Source organism: Ciona intestinalis, chromosome 10 (assembly GCF_000224145.3).
Source record: "Ciona intestinalis chromosome 10, KH, whole genome shotgun sequence".
NCBI lineage: Eukaryota > Metazoa > Chordata > Ascidiacea > Phlebobranchia > Cionidae > Ciona > Ciona intestinalis.
The window spans coordinates 1,881,413-1,893,606 of NC_020175.2; the positions used below are offsets into that span (position 1 = coordinate 1,881,413).

At 31.9% G+C, this 12,194-nt stretch overlaps 2 protein-coding genes across 2 annotated transcripts in view; one reads left to right on the forward strand and one right to left on the reverse strand.

Moving 5' to 3' along the window:
* Positions 1-2,702, forward strand: part of LOC113474623 — a 2,943-nt gene extending 241 nt beyond the window's left edge. The window contains exons 2-8 of the mRNA XM_026836442.1: positions 257-330; positions 394-515; positions 599-815; positions 1,059-1,214; positions 1,618-1,751; positions 2,162-2,308; positions 2,487-2,702. Coding sequence (XP_026692243.1) covers positions 257-330; positions 394-515; positions 599-815; positions 1,059-1,214; positions 1,618-1,751; positions 2,162-2,308; positions 2,487-2,571 — 935 coding nt within the window. The 3' untranslated portion in view covers positions 2,572-2,702. The remainder of the gene's footprint in view (positions 1-256; positions 331-393; positions 516-598; positions 816-1,058; positions 1,215-1,617; positions 1,752-2,161; positions 2,309-2,486) is intronic.
* The window catches only part of LOC100186266 (pre-mRNA-processing factor 40 homolog A), a 13,981-nt gene extending 2,014 nt beyond the window's left edge, over positions 1-11,967 (reverse strand). Inside the window, exons 1-20 of the mRNA XM_009861649.2 lie at positions 11,850-11,967; positions 11,023-11,123; positions 10,722-10,788; positions 10,159-10,256; positions 9,582-9,653; positions 9,010-9,238; positions 8,678-8,731; positions 8,276-8,523; positions 7,818-7,954; positions 6,677-6,916; positions 6,413-6,571; positions 6,172-6,286; positions 5,701-5,851; positions 5,202-5,335; positions 4,704-4,910; positions 4,201-4,317; positions 3,806-3,943; positions 3,548-3,643; positions 3,250-3,348; positions 2,921-3,011 (exon numbers count right to left, since the gene is read on the reverse strand). Coding sequence (XP_009859951.1) covers positions 2,921-3,011; positions 3,250-3,348; positions 3,548-3,643; positions 3,806-3,943; positions 4,201-4,317; positions 4,704-4,910; positions 5,202-5,335; positions 5,701-5,851; positions 6,172-6,286; positions 6,413-6,571; positions 6,677-6,916; positions 7,818-7,954; positions 8,276-8,523; positions 8,678-8,731; positions 9,010-9,238; positions 9,582-9,653; positions 10,159-10,256; positions 10,722-10,788; positions 11,023-11,123; positions 11,850-11,901 — 2,605 coding nt within the window. The 5' untranslated portion in view covers positions 11,902-11,967. The remainder of the gene's footprint in view (positions 1-2,920; positions 3,012-3,249; positions 3,349-3,547; positions 3,644-3,805; positions 3,944-4,200; positions 4,318-4,703; positions 4,911-5,201; positions 5,336-5,700; positions 5,852-6,171; positions 6,287-6,412; positions 6,572-6,676; positions 6,917-7,817; positions 7,955-8,275; positions 8,524-8,677; positions 8,732-9,009; positions 9,239-9,581; positions 9,654-10,158; positions 10,257-10,721; positions 10,789-11,022; positions 11,124-11,849) is intronic.
* Between the last annotated feature and the right edge of the window lie 227 nt (positions 11,968-12,194).

The window sequence follows — 12,194 nt, forward strand, 5'->3', positions numbered from 1 at the left end:
TAACATGTTCCATAAATGTCACAGTCTGTATATCATTTTTATATCATATGTATATAAAATATATATATAATACTATAAATGCATAAGTATAAATATACACTTTACAGGGTAGTTTGACCAAAATATAGATAAAGAAAACGTTAGAACATTTAAAGGTAGATAAGTAAATCAATATTGTCACAAAAGTTATTTTATATTCACACATTTGGCCTGGCAGCCCAAGTTCATATATGTTGTTAATGTAATTATTTGACAGATCCTTCGTACAAAAATAATACAAAGGAAGGAAATGGGAAAGTGAGAATGAAATTAATGCAAAACAATGTTAAGGTAAGATAGATTTAACTTTCCAACAATTAAAACATATAATAAATATATTACAATATTTTTTAGTCTAAAAGAGGATTAAAGAGCATAATACAACCAAGCAATGACTTTGTTGGCAGCAAGCTGAGTTTTGAAATTACACCCCAAAATATTTTACATCAAATTATGCAGAATTGCACAGATACAAGGTAAGCACTATTTTTTTATATGTTGTTTTTTGTTTATGATAGGTTAAATCTTTTAATGAATAAATGAATTTTTACAATTACAGATACAAAGTTCCAAATGTGGTTCATTATATTTGGTTTGGTTGTAAAAGAGAATTTAATTTCTACCACTACCTAAGTATTATGAGCGTGCTACACAACATGCGACCGTGTGCTGTGGTCGTTCATGCAGATTGTGAACCAAACAATTATTGGTGGAACGAATTGATTTCCAAAAGATTTGATAATTTTTATCTTGTGCATCAAGAAGCACCAAATAAGGTGATATAAATATATGATCAAAATGTAAGAAGTGGCGCAGCCAGGGGGTTTTGGGGGTCGTGACCACCTCCCCCTTTTAAACAAAAAAAACAATTTTTTTTTTAATTAAAAAAAAATGTGTTTTTATAATTTTTTTGATTAACTCCCCCCCCCCCTTAAGGTATAGTATAGTTGTAAAATCAGGCAGACCTCAGTCAAATTAAGCAATATTTACCACAGCCGTAACTATCCTTATTTTTCTAGATATTCAACCACACTATATCGAGGGTTGAACACAAATCTGATGTTGTTAGATTGGAGATACTTATTAGATGGGGAGGGATTTATTTCGATGACACGGTGTTGGCCATAAAGTCATTTAATCAATTAAGAAACTATTCCGTGGTTTTCCCATTTCAGGTAAAAAATCAACTTAGTTGTAAAAAAAAAATTTATTTGCCAACCAAAGGGGAGTTTCTAGTTCTAGATCTTTGTTTTTAAAATATTTATTTAGAGAACTAAATATATTTTACATAAATAAGACATTGGAACATTGCTTGGAAAACAAGTTTACGAAAATAATTGGAGTTCAAGTTGTTATAACAAACTTAAATTTAAACTATTTGGATTTTGAGAGGACCAACTTTAAGACCATTTATTTTGGCAAACAGATCAACCATTTATACTAAGACCATTTATTTTGGCAAACAGATTAACCATTTATACTAAGACCATTTATTTTGGCAAACAGATCAACCATTTATACTAAGAGCGCCCAAAACTCCCGATTAATCTGATCTAACAAAGTTGTTTTAAACCTCAGGAAAAGGGAATTTTAAACAATGGTGTGATAATTAGTGAAAAAAATTCCACTTTTTTACAAACGTTATACCACGAAAGTTACACACATTACAAGAAGTCAGCGTGGGCATACAACTCGTGTAGATATCCATGGATGTAAGTTACAACCTTGTCGTAATAACTTAAACATCATTTTGTTTGGTATACACATTCTTCATATACATCCGTACTGTGGAATACTATTGGATTTTTTTCATATTTTGCAATATTAATTTAACCTGAATAAATGTGGTAAGAACATTTGCCTCCCGGATGTAATGGGTTCAAGGCTAATCACTGCTGACAGACACTTAACGCCAATTACCTAAACCCAGTGGTCACTAATGGGTTGTCCAAATTATTAGCCAAATAAAAAAAAAATAATAATAATTACCCACAAAGTAATATGCATGGTAACTCGTAAGCTGGCATGAGGTGCATGAACACCTGTGAACTGTGACAACTGTCATTTTCTGGCCACGCGAGGATAAAGTAAGTTACATTCATTCATCAAAATTCTCTTACAGGTTATGGAAAAAACACCCTCAACTCGATTTACATGTTGAAATGAAATCATTCCAGCCACCATGGAATAAATGGAGAGAGGTGTTTTATGGGAACTATGAATGGAAGGATAAGTATGCCATACATTTGTACACAAAACAAATTAAAAGGTTGGTAAATATTCAAAGCAGAAAAGGCATTTTTTCCTATTTTAGTTTCTTATTTTAAATTCTTATAGTTAGCAATGAGATTGTAGATTGTGTTAAATACAAAGATTAAAAAAATAACAACACTGTGTCATTTACTATGAAATACCTGCAATAATATCAGAGTGTTTTTATTTTGCAGAAAAATTAACTATCCTGAAGCGATATTTACAATGAATTCAACGTTTGGTGAAATCTCAAGATTAACACTTTATCAAAATACATGATGAAAATCAAAGTTTTATTTCTTACACTTTTAACAACCAAAACTAATTGCGTTGTGCAAACTGAATAATTAACTTTGTTATTACAATGCCTTTGACAAGAGATCTTTAAAATAATATATGATCGCAAAACAGTCAAGATTTTTTTTTTAAATTATCCACCAATATCAAACCATTTTATAAATTGTAATAAAGAGATACATTTTTAATGTCTTTATGCTATAAAACACCAAGTACCACAGATTATAAGAAGCTCTGTATTTAACTAACCCAAACAGCAACAAGTTTATTTTAACGAACGACCACCGCTCTATTAAGTCAAGTCACATGATTATCATTCACAAAAACTCACCTGCATCTGAACTCGAGTCCGATGAAACAGATCTCGCTCTTTTCTTTTTTGAACTCTTCTGAGATTCAAAGTCATCATCAGATTCGGAATCCTGTAACAATTTATATAAGGAAAGATGAAGCTGCAGAAAAAACAACAAATTGTTTGGCATACCAATCTAGGTATTTTAAATGATTAGGAACATATTTTAATATGGCAAATTAAACTAAATTTAGTGTATGCTGAATACAAAACAATTGAATATTCCCACTTTACAGGGTTTAAGAAAATTTACACTTTTTAGGTAAACTTCGATTCTTGATGATTTAATCATATTGATAGAAACTTACCGATCGGTTTCGTTTACTCGAATGCTTCTTTTTCTTTTTTTTCTTTTTATCTCGTAATTCTTTTTCGGCCTTTTCTTTTGCTGCTTTCTCTGCTTCAATCTAAATGGAAAAAATAATAAAAATTTTGTATAAAGTCTCTAAAGCACAATTCTTAATATGTTACAAATACAACAATAGTCTAAAGAAAACAATTTGTTAATCTAAATTACCATTGCATGTGGACTCAACCATTACTAAATCAGGACTAAAAAAAACAGGACAAATGTGTGCAACTAATAATTATTTCAACAAAACTTACCACAATAAGTTCTTTATGTTCATTAAAAAGTCGAACACGATCCGCTTCTACAGTGACCGCTTTAAATGCTTCTTCATTTACAAAACGACTTCGACACTACATTTGCAAAAACTGTTATGTTTTTCCAGTAGAAAACACAGAATATTGCAACATAAAAACATTATAACACAGATACATTTACAATGAAACGTATGGATTTGAGCTAACAGGCAGGGTTGGCAATAACAAAAATGATGTTTCAAACATTTTACAACAAACCTGTTCCCACTCTGTAGTGACATCCAGTGGTGGAGCTGCATGTTTCAGCATGTTACGAAACGTTGCCTCGATTCTCTTCTGTTTACGGATTTCCTCTTTAAGTCTTTCCTTTTCTCGGGCTTCAGCTTTCTCTATGAACTAAAGTCAAAGTTACTTTAATGCGAAACCAGAAATCTTGAAGAAATCAATATTTAGGATTGCTAAAACTTTACAGACCTATAGATGTAGATCTAATAGATCTATCTATACACATCACAACAACAAATATTTTTAGAAACAAAGTTTTTTAATTTACACAACGCACAACTAATTAGTCAAATATTTTTCCATCTAGATAATCTGACTGATATTATACAGTTAAGATAAACTAAACATCATCCATCAAAACAACTTACACTGTTAAATGCAAGTTTAATATTCCCAGCATCAAGTGTTGCAGCTCTTTTATCACCAGTAACAACAACTGCAAATGATTCAAATGTTGTTTTCATTCCAACTTCAAATCCTTGGTCCTGTACAATTTAAATTAAAATAATTCAATTTGTAAATGATTATAAAATATCTAGTAGGGCTGCATTTAATGTAAAATAAAACCTAATGTTAATTGATCAACCAAGTGGTCATTGTTGGTGAATCATATTATCATGCTACAGAATAAACAATTACTCATTTTGACTATGACAGTGAAGGTATTAAAATATTTTATTGAAAAGACGGAACTAGCGACAAAAGAACAGTTTGTTAAAAAAACGCTTACAGTTAAAAACAAATACTCAGTAATTTGTAGGCAGGTACAAGGTGTATATAGAAATGCATAGTGAGCAATACCAGTGTTGCAACTTTAGAATCCCACCCCATCATAAAATAAATCCATTCAAACCCTTTATGATAACCTCACCTTCAAAATATCTCGAATTATTTTCTTTTCATCATGAAACCTCGCTTTTAGGTCAATCACGTAAAACTTAAACAAATCGAGCGGTGTCGAACCTGGTTGTCCCAACATCTTGTTAAACGTTGGACAACTACTTATAGTTGGGTAAAGTTCCATCCAGGTTGACATTGAGTGAAGTTTTCCATCTTCATGTAAACTATCAAGCATCTCCTGCATGGTGGATACAAAGTTTGTATTAGGTTAAGTATTATTTTCACTGGATGCTTGCTTCTTTTTTACACTGCTTTGAATTAGTTTTGAGGGAATTTAAAATCTTCAAATCAAAGTTAAAGCATAAAGAAGTTGAGAATTGGGAGTTTGGGGTTACAAGTTAAATCTCTGTAATTTGAAAATCATTGTGCTTTGCCATTAAATAGCTGTTGGGATTCTTGGGAATTTAAAATGGACATTGAACCATTTGTATGCAACATATACTATCCTCCATATGCATAGAATACTTACAACAAACTTTTGTCTGTGTTTTCGAAATACTCGCTTTTCTAAAGTTTTTTTCCGATCCTGTTTCTCCTTGTCTTCTTTCTCATAATCCTTGATGACTTCTTCAAAGCAAATAAGAGCGTCCTCCTTGTCCATATCTTGAAAATGTAATCTTTAAAACTAATGGAAACGCATTCTACTCTTATTATATATGAATGGGAAATTTTTAGCTCATACCCAAATAAATGTCTATATTAAAAGTTATCAGGGAAATATATTAATTGATGGCTGATGCAGAAACAGAAAGAAAATAAGTGAGAGTTCAATTTATGTAAAACAAAACCAGTTGATCCAACAACTAGGTGAAAAAAAGTTGTTTTTTTTATTCTTTGTCTAAGATTTTTCTATTACAATACCATTATAATACTCATGTCATGAGTGCGACCCAGGCGTTAAGAAGCAACATTCAATCTTCTGTTTCACAATCACAACATCCTATGTTTTATTAAGTTACAAAACATACTTTGTAAATCTTCATCTTCTGCAAACAGATTATTATCCATCAGCATTTGTTGACATTCTGACCAAGTAGTCCGATATGTTAACTTTTTCAATGATAACAAAATATGACGAAGTTGTTTCATATTTCGTCGACGAAGTTCTTTTGCTTCTTCCTGTATAAAATTTCACACAAGATATAAACATATGGTCAATCTCTTTTTTTTACCTTTCTCTTTTATGTGGAAGATGTCTTTGCCAAAAACTTAACTAACTTTTTACTACAGTTAATAATAGGTTTATAATACAAATAAACAGTCTTACTGTATTTGAAATAATCAGACGTGACTAAAATTCAAGAAAGCTAAAACCTAAGCAAAGTATGGTTAACGTAAGCAACAACACATTTTAAACACCGTTTTGTGTACACTTTATTACTTATTTCTTCAGTCAATTTAAATAGCCTCAATATTTAAAAAACAAAAAATAAGCAAACCTTTTCTTTCTTGGCAAGATAAAAAACAACATCCTCAAATATTTCTTTTCTGTCTCGTTCAAGAACAGATTTCCAAGCGGAATTATCGGCAAACATTTTGTCAGCGGCTCGGTAACTGAAATATATTTTTTAGTGTAGTTAAGAACCCCATGTTATAAAAGTGTAAATACTAGAAATGAAATTATATTTCTAACCTAACAGGTGTATAAAAGTCCTTATATCTAAAGGAATATTAATTTACCTGACTGAACTTGACATTTTTGGATGAGTTTCCAAGAATTTCTGATATTTTTCTTTATTTTCTTTTGTTCTTATTCTTTCTTCTTCTTTTTCTTCTTTACCACGTTGTGTTTTATATTCGTTAAATGCTTGCTTCTTTTCACTTAACTTCTTCAGTGCACTGGAAGAGGAAATTTATTTCAAAAAAGTCAAACTAAAAAGTTTCAGGTCAATCAAAGTGCTTCTCCCACGACTCTGATTGATTTAAAGATGAAAATGAACTCACGAGTAACGAGGGTCAGATACGATAACTTTCATGGCTTGTTCCCATGAGGATGCAGCAGGAACCTTCTTCTCACGGAGCGCATCTTTAAACGCAGCTTTTGCTTCTTCCTTCGTTCCCCACTCCTGTTTATCTTCTTTCACCGTCACTTTCTCCTGTTTGCTCTCCTCCATCTCATCCTTCTTCCCATCTTCTTCTTGCTTCTCCTTCCCACTCTCATCTTCATCTTCCTCCTCCTCAGAACTACAACAACATCACACGGAGCATAAAATGGATGGAGGGAGACATAAGACACAGATTCACACAAAAACAAACCAACTTACCAGAGTTGAATGCGCCTCCGTCGGAGTAATTTGGATAACAAATCAAATTTACCATGAATTGATGTAACATCATCGAGATTATGTAAACAGAGTATCATACATATGACTCCAGAAGAATTTAGTTATAAATTTAACATTAAAATTTTGTTCACCTGAAGTACACTAACTATTCAACCAAATACTTTTAAGCCTATTTTTTAGTATAGGCCTACATAAGTTTTAAAACAAGGTAAATCTTTAACTGGAAATAAATAATGAGTTGTTTTTAAACAACTAGGGAACAAACCGAACTTAATTCAATATTGGTGCTGCTACACTTAAATAAAAATGCGCAAATATAAGAGTTAAACTGAAACATGAAAAAAATTAGGCATAACAAAATTCTAAATGAACATTTCTACAAAGCAAAATACTTAAAATGCTTTGTAATACGTTTTAATAAAAAAAAAAGTTTACACACAACTTTTAAACAGCTCTAAAAGTGAGCTTGTGTTATTTTAACAGACATACACTACCAATCCAAAACTAATACTATTTTATTAATACTAAATGTGCAAAAATTTAAATAAAAATTTACTGCCCTGTCAACCAATAAAGATATAAATCTATGATTGAAATTGTTTGGTTAAAAATTATGATAGTTATTCAACATACCAAGTGTAGAGTTGCGTGCTGCCAGAATGCAGAGTCTTGCTTAGTTTATTAAAGGCTCCAAGAACTTAATAGTGGAGCTGGCAAACATGGTTCACACAGTAATATTCTTACATTTTCAAACATATACCAAGCTATTTATGTTTCACCATATCATACTATCAACAAACCTGGATTGTTGTTTCTTCTCTTGTTTTTGCTTCTTTTTCTTTGCCTTCTTCGCTTGTTTGTTTTGTTGAGCAAGCATCTGCATTTGCCTCTGCATAATTAGCTGTTGTTGCATCATCATTTGCATGGGGTCCATCATCTGTGTCAACACATTCACAAATATTAAAATCTTCATCAAAACTTTAATAAAAACTTAAATATAAAAATAGAAACAAAATAAAACAGCCCTGTGGTTCTATTAAACAAAAATGTCTTAAACTTTTTATAGCAACAACTTATCTGGATCCCATGGGTTTGTAGGCAGTATCACAATTCACAACACATGCTTAAACTTTTTTATATGAACTCATGTGTGCTATGACACACTTGTAACTCGTGTGTCTCTAAAATTCGTAATTAAAATGATATCATGTCTGTCAGGCCAGTTTAAGAAACCATATAATAAGCTGAAATAACTTACAGGCATTCCACTGTTGGGCATTCCCATTGGCCCCATAGGTCCTCCTTGCATATTTCCCATCATGGGGCCAGGAAAGCCAGAACCTGGTTGAGCTGAACCTCCAGGAGCCATGTTGTTTGGGTTCATGCTTGGTGGAACTCCAGGTGGAATTATCCCAGGCGGAAGCGATTTGTCAACATTTATAGGATTTCCATCTCCATCAAGCATTCCATCCACATTAGTGTTTTGTGAGTTTGGGTCCAGGTTTCCTTTAAAACAAACACTATTCAGAAAAACAATACTTATAAAGATAAACATAGGTAAATCATCAATAAAATCAATTACAACAGAAGGATAAATCATTTTTGGTTAAGTTATAAAATTGTTAACCAGTGTACACATATTTTAAATTTAATAACAAACCTTTAACTTCTGCTTTAAAACTTTTCTGTTCTTCTTCAAACTTAGCAATTTTTTCTATTAGAATACCAAGTTTTTTACTGAAGTTTGAAACAAAACTGCACAACATAGTTAACAAAAAAACAAACAAACAAACAGAAACAAACATAATATATACTTATTAAGTAATTTGAAAACAAAACAGTTTGTTTAAACAGTGTATCTAGTTTAACAATTAATCAAGGCATACAATTTCAATCATAAATTTCACACTTCAAAGGTTTCTGTTATTCTGTCTCTACTGCACCACACTCACTTATAAAAAGCATATTCCATTTAAGTGGCAAATAAATTACCTTTTAAATCTTGCAGTTCTTTAGGTATTGTCCATACACTTGATTTAGTTTCAGAGTTATAGTAATAAGACTTCCCTGAATCTGCAGTGAATTCCTTCCATGCACACTTGGATAGCATGACCTCAGCCTCTGTTTTTAATTCTTCTGGTTTTTCCCACTTGGATTGCTTGGTCTGTACGTTGTAAAAATATTTCCTACCATCGGGTGCCGTGTGCTCGGTCCAGTCAGTCTGTAAAAATATTTATTTAAAATATTATTTTGCTTAAAATTGCAAACAACTGTGTTCATAAAATCAAACACTTTTTTAAAAAACATATACAGTTTAAATCCGTTTTGCTTCTTAAAAACTATATTTTTATCATTTCATGCTTTGATTGAAATTGTGTTTACTTTAAAAATAAAAAAGAAATTTTTAATGCAGATGAAATTTGTGAAAGTATATATATATATATATATATATATATATATATATATATATATATATATATATATATATACAAACAAAACATTTAACATACAAAATAACTTTATAACATGGTTACAACATTTTATTTGAGAAAAAATAATTTTACCATTTTTCCATCTGCGCCAACCAATAAGGTTTGTTCATCTCCATTATTTTGTGGCATCATTCCACCTGGGGGCTACAAACAATGTTTCTGTTATCAAGAATAAAGGTAGTTCCGTATACTGGTACAACATAACTATATTTAGGTACAGCTATAAGTAGTACAAACAATAACATATTTGATGCCAAACAAGAAAAAGGACAAAAAAAAGGTTTTTTTTTCAAGTTGGGATACTTAGCTAAGCTTTGTGTATTGCAGATCAGCAGATGTGTCTGATATTGTAGATATTCATAGAATTATAGACATAGGTGTTTAGGTTTTATATATATGCCTTGGACTTCAAGTTACAACAAAAATAAATAGCAAAAAGTAACATATGCTGCTGCAATTAAAGTTCTAATTTGACCACCATCCCACAGTGAGTATGTTAATAAATCTTGGAAAATTCAATGATTATTACAATAAAATAACCATTCTATTAAATACTATGCAACGTGATTTACTTTACTAGATGGATGATATAACCCAGCTAGTTTTTTTTCCAATAAAATATGATTTATTGACATAACCTATTCCTTACCCCCATCATATTCATTCCCGGTGGTCCCATGCCATTAGGAGGTCCCATACCACCCATCATACCTGGGGGTCCAGATGGCATTCCCATCCCTTGTCCGCCTGTTTATACATAAATGATGTACAAAAAATATGCGTGTCATGTCATAAGATATATTTCCATAATTTATCATATTACATTACAGACTACACAGTACTTGGATTTTTTGTACCTTGTTTTATAGGAATTTGATTATCTGTTTGTCTGCCAAAGTGGCTGTGTGAAAACATAGTGCAAAACACATAGATGATTTAAATTATATATATATATATATGCATCTTTATTGAATACCAGGCTTTGCAGATTTAAGTGCAATGATCATTTCACAAGCCATCTGGTTGATCTGCATGTTATCAACCATTCTATATTTCACTCAATTGCTGTCCTTGATTAATTGGACCACTGTTTCACATTAGAAAACTTTATCACTAACTTGTTTAGAGAATGTCACTATTTTTTAGACCAGATAAGGTGTCCTGCAAATCAAGTACATTTGTAATATATATATATATATATAATTTACTAACCAGGTCCCATAGGTCCGGGTCCTCCCATCATTGGCATTCTCGGTGGTCCATGTCTCCACGGCGGCAACTAACGTTATTACAAACAAATAAAGTTTCGGTTTACCATTAAATTAGCCACACAAATAAATGTCTTGAAAATAAAACAATCTCTTATCCGATAAACTCTTTAAAAAATAAAAAAGATACATTATTTTATACAGTAATAAATCATATACCAAAGGAATTAAAAGGCTCTGCATTATATTCAAAAAAAATAATAAGCCTAACTTTTTGTCATAAAAGTGGTCTAAATGAGACTTACACCATGAGGTCCATGCCCAGGTCCGCCTGGTCCACTCGGGCCACCTGGACCACCAGGCCCAAAAGATGGTCTCATACCACGTGGAGGAAACCTCATCGGTCCTAAAAGTATCAATGTTCAAATAAACAAAACTATTTCGTAACAAACATTTTGACTGGCTAAGAAAAACATTGTAAATATAAAGCAGTGCTACTTTCGGAACATATCTAGGTTGTTTATTGCAGCCTGTTTAACAACAAATTACTTTTTTTTACATGCACCATGAGAATTCAGTGCCAAGTTTCAAATTCTGCCAAAAAAACTCATTTTCGGTTAATCGCCACATGTATACAAAGACAGGCATGTTAACCACTTTGCCACAGCACCGGAATTCTACATCTGACAACACTGGGTCACATTTTGACACAATGTATATATAAAATAACAGTAACATATTTTTGTATGCATCCCAAACTATGTCAATACGTTCTTAGAGGACAGTTTGCGATTTCTTCGACTTTCATATTAATTAGCATAATAATTAATACATTGTAAAAAAATCATTCAAATTAAGCAGATATATCAGGGTACCTAATAAAACTACAGGTTGCAAACGGTTGCGCGCGGTTGCAGATATTTTGGTTATTTCGAACGAATTTGACATCTATTGGACGTGACTGCGTAGCGTTTCTGGTCGAAATAACCAAAATATCTGCAACCGCGTGCAACCTGTAGTAATATTTCATGCCCAAAACACCTTTTTAATTTAAGTTTGAAAGAAATATAACAGACTAGTGACTCAATTTAGAAAAGTAATTAATATGTGCAAAAATCAGAAACCAACTTACCATCCGATCCAGGTCCCATTCCAAACCCATTTGACTGTCTTGGTCCAGACATTAATACATGTGCAGTGTATATATAAGTTGTTTATAGACAATTAGTCACCTACAATATACGCTTAAGTGAACGTTAGTGAGCATGCGGTATTAACACGATCTAAGATAGTACATGAAATAAAAACAATCCAAAAATATTCTGACAAAGGTTCGCAGCGCGAACATTCTAATTCGCAGACTCCTGTGGCACCACAGGCACAGAGAAAGCACAACGCACATCTATCCCATACCAACTTTGAGTTTTCCTAGTCTGATGTTCGGGAAACTTTATCAAAAATGGATGAGACGTGAGTT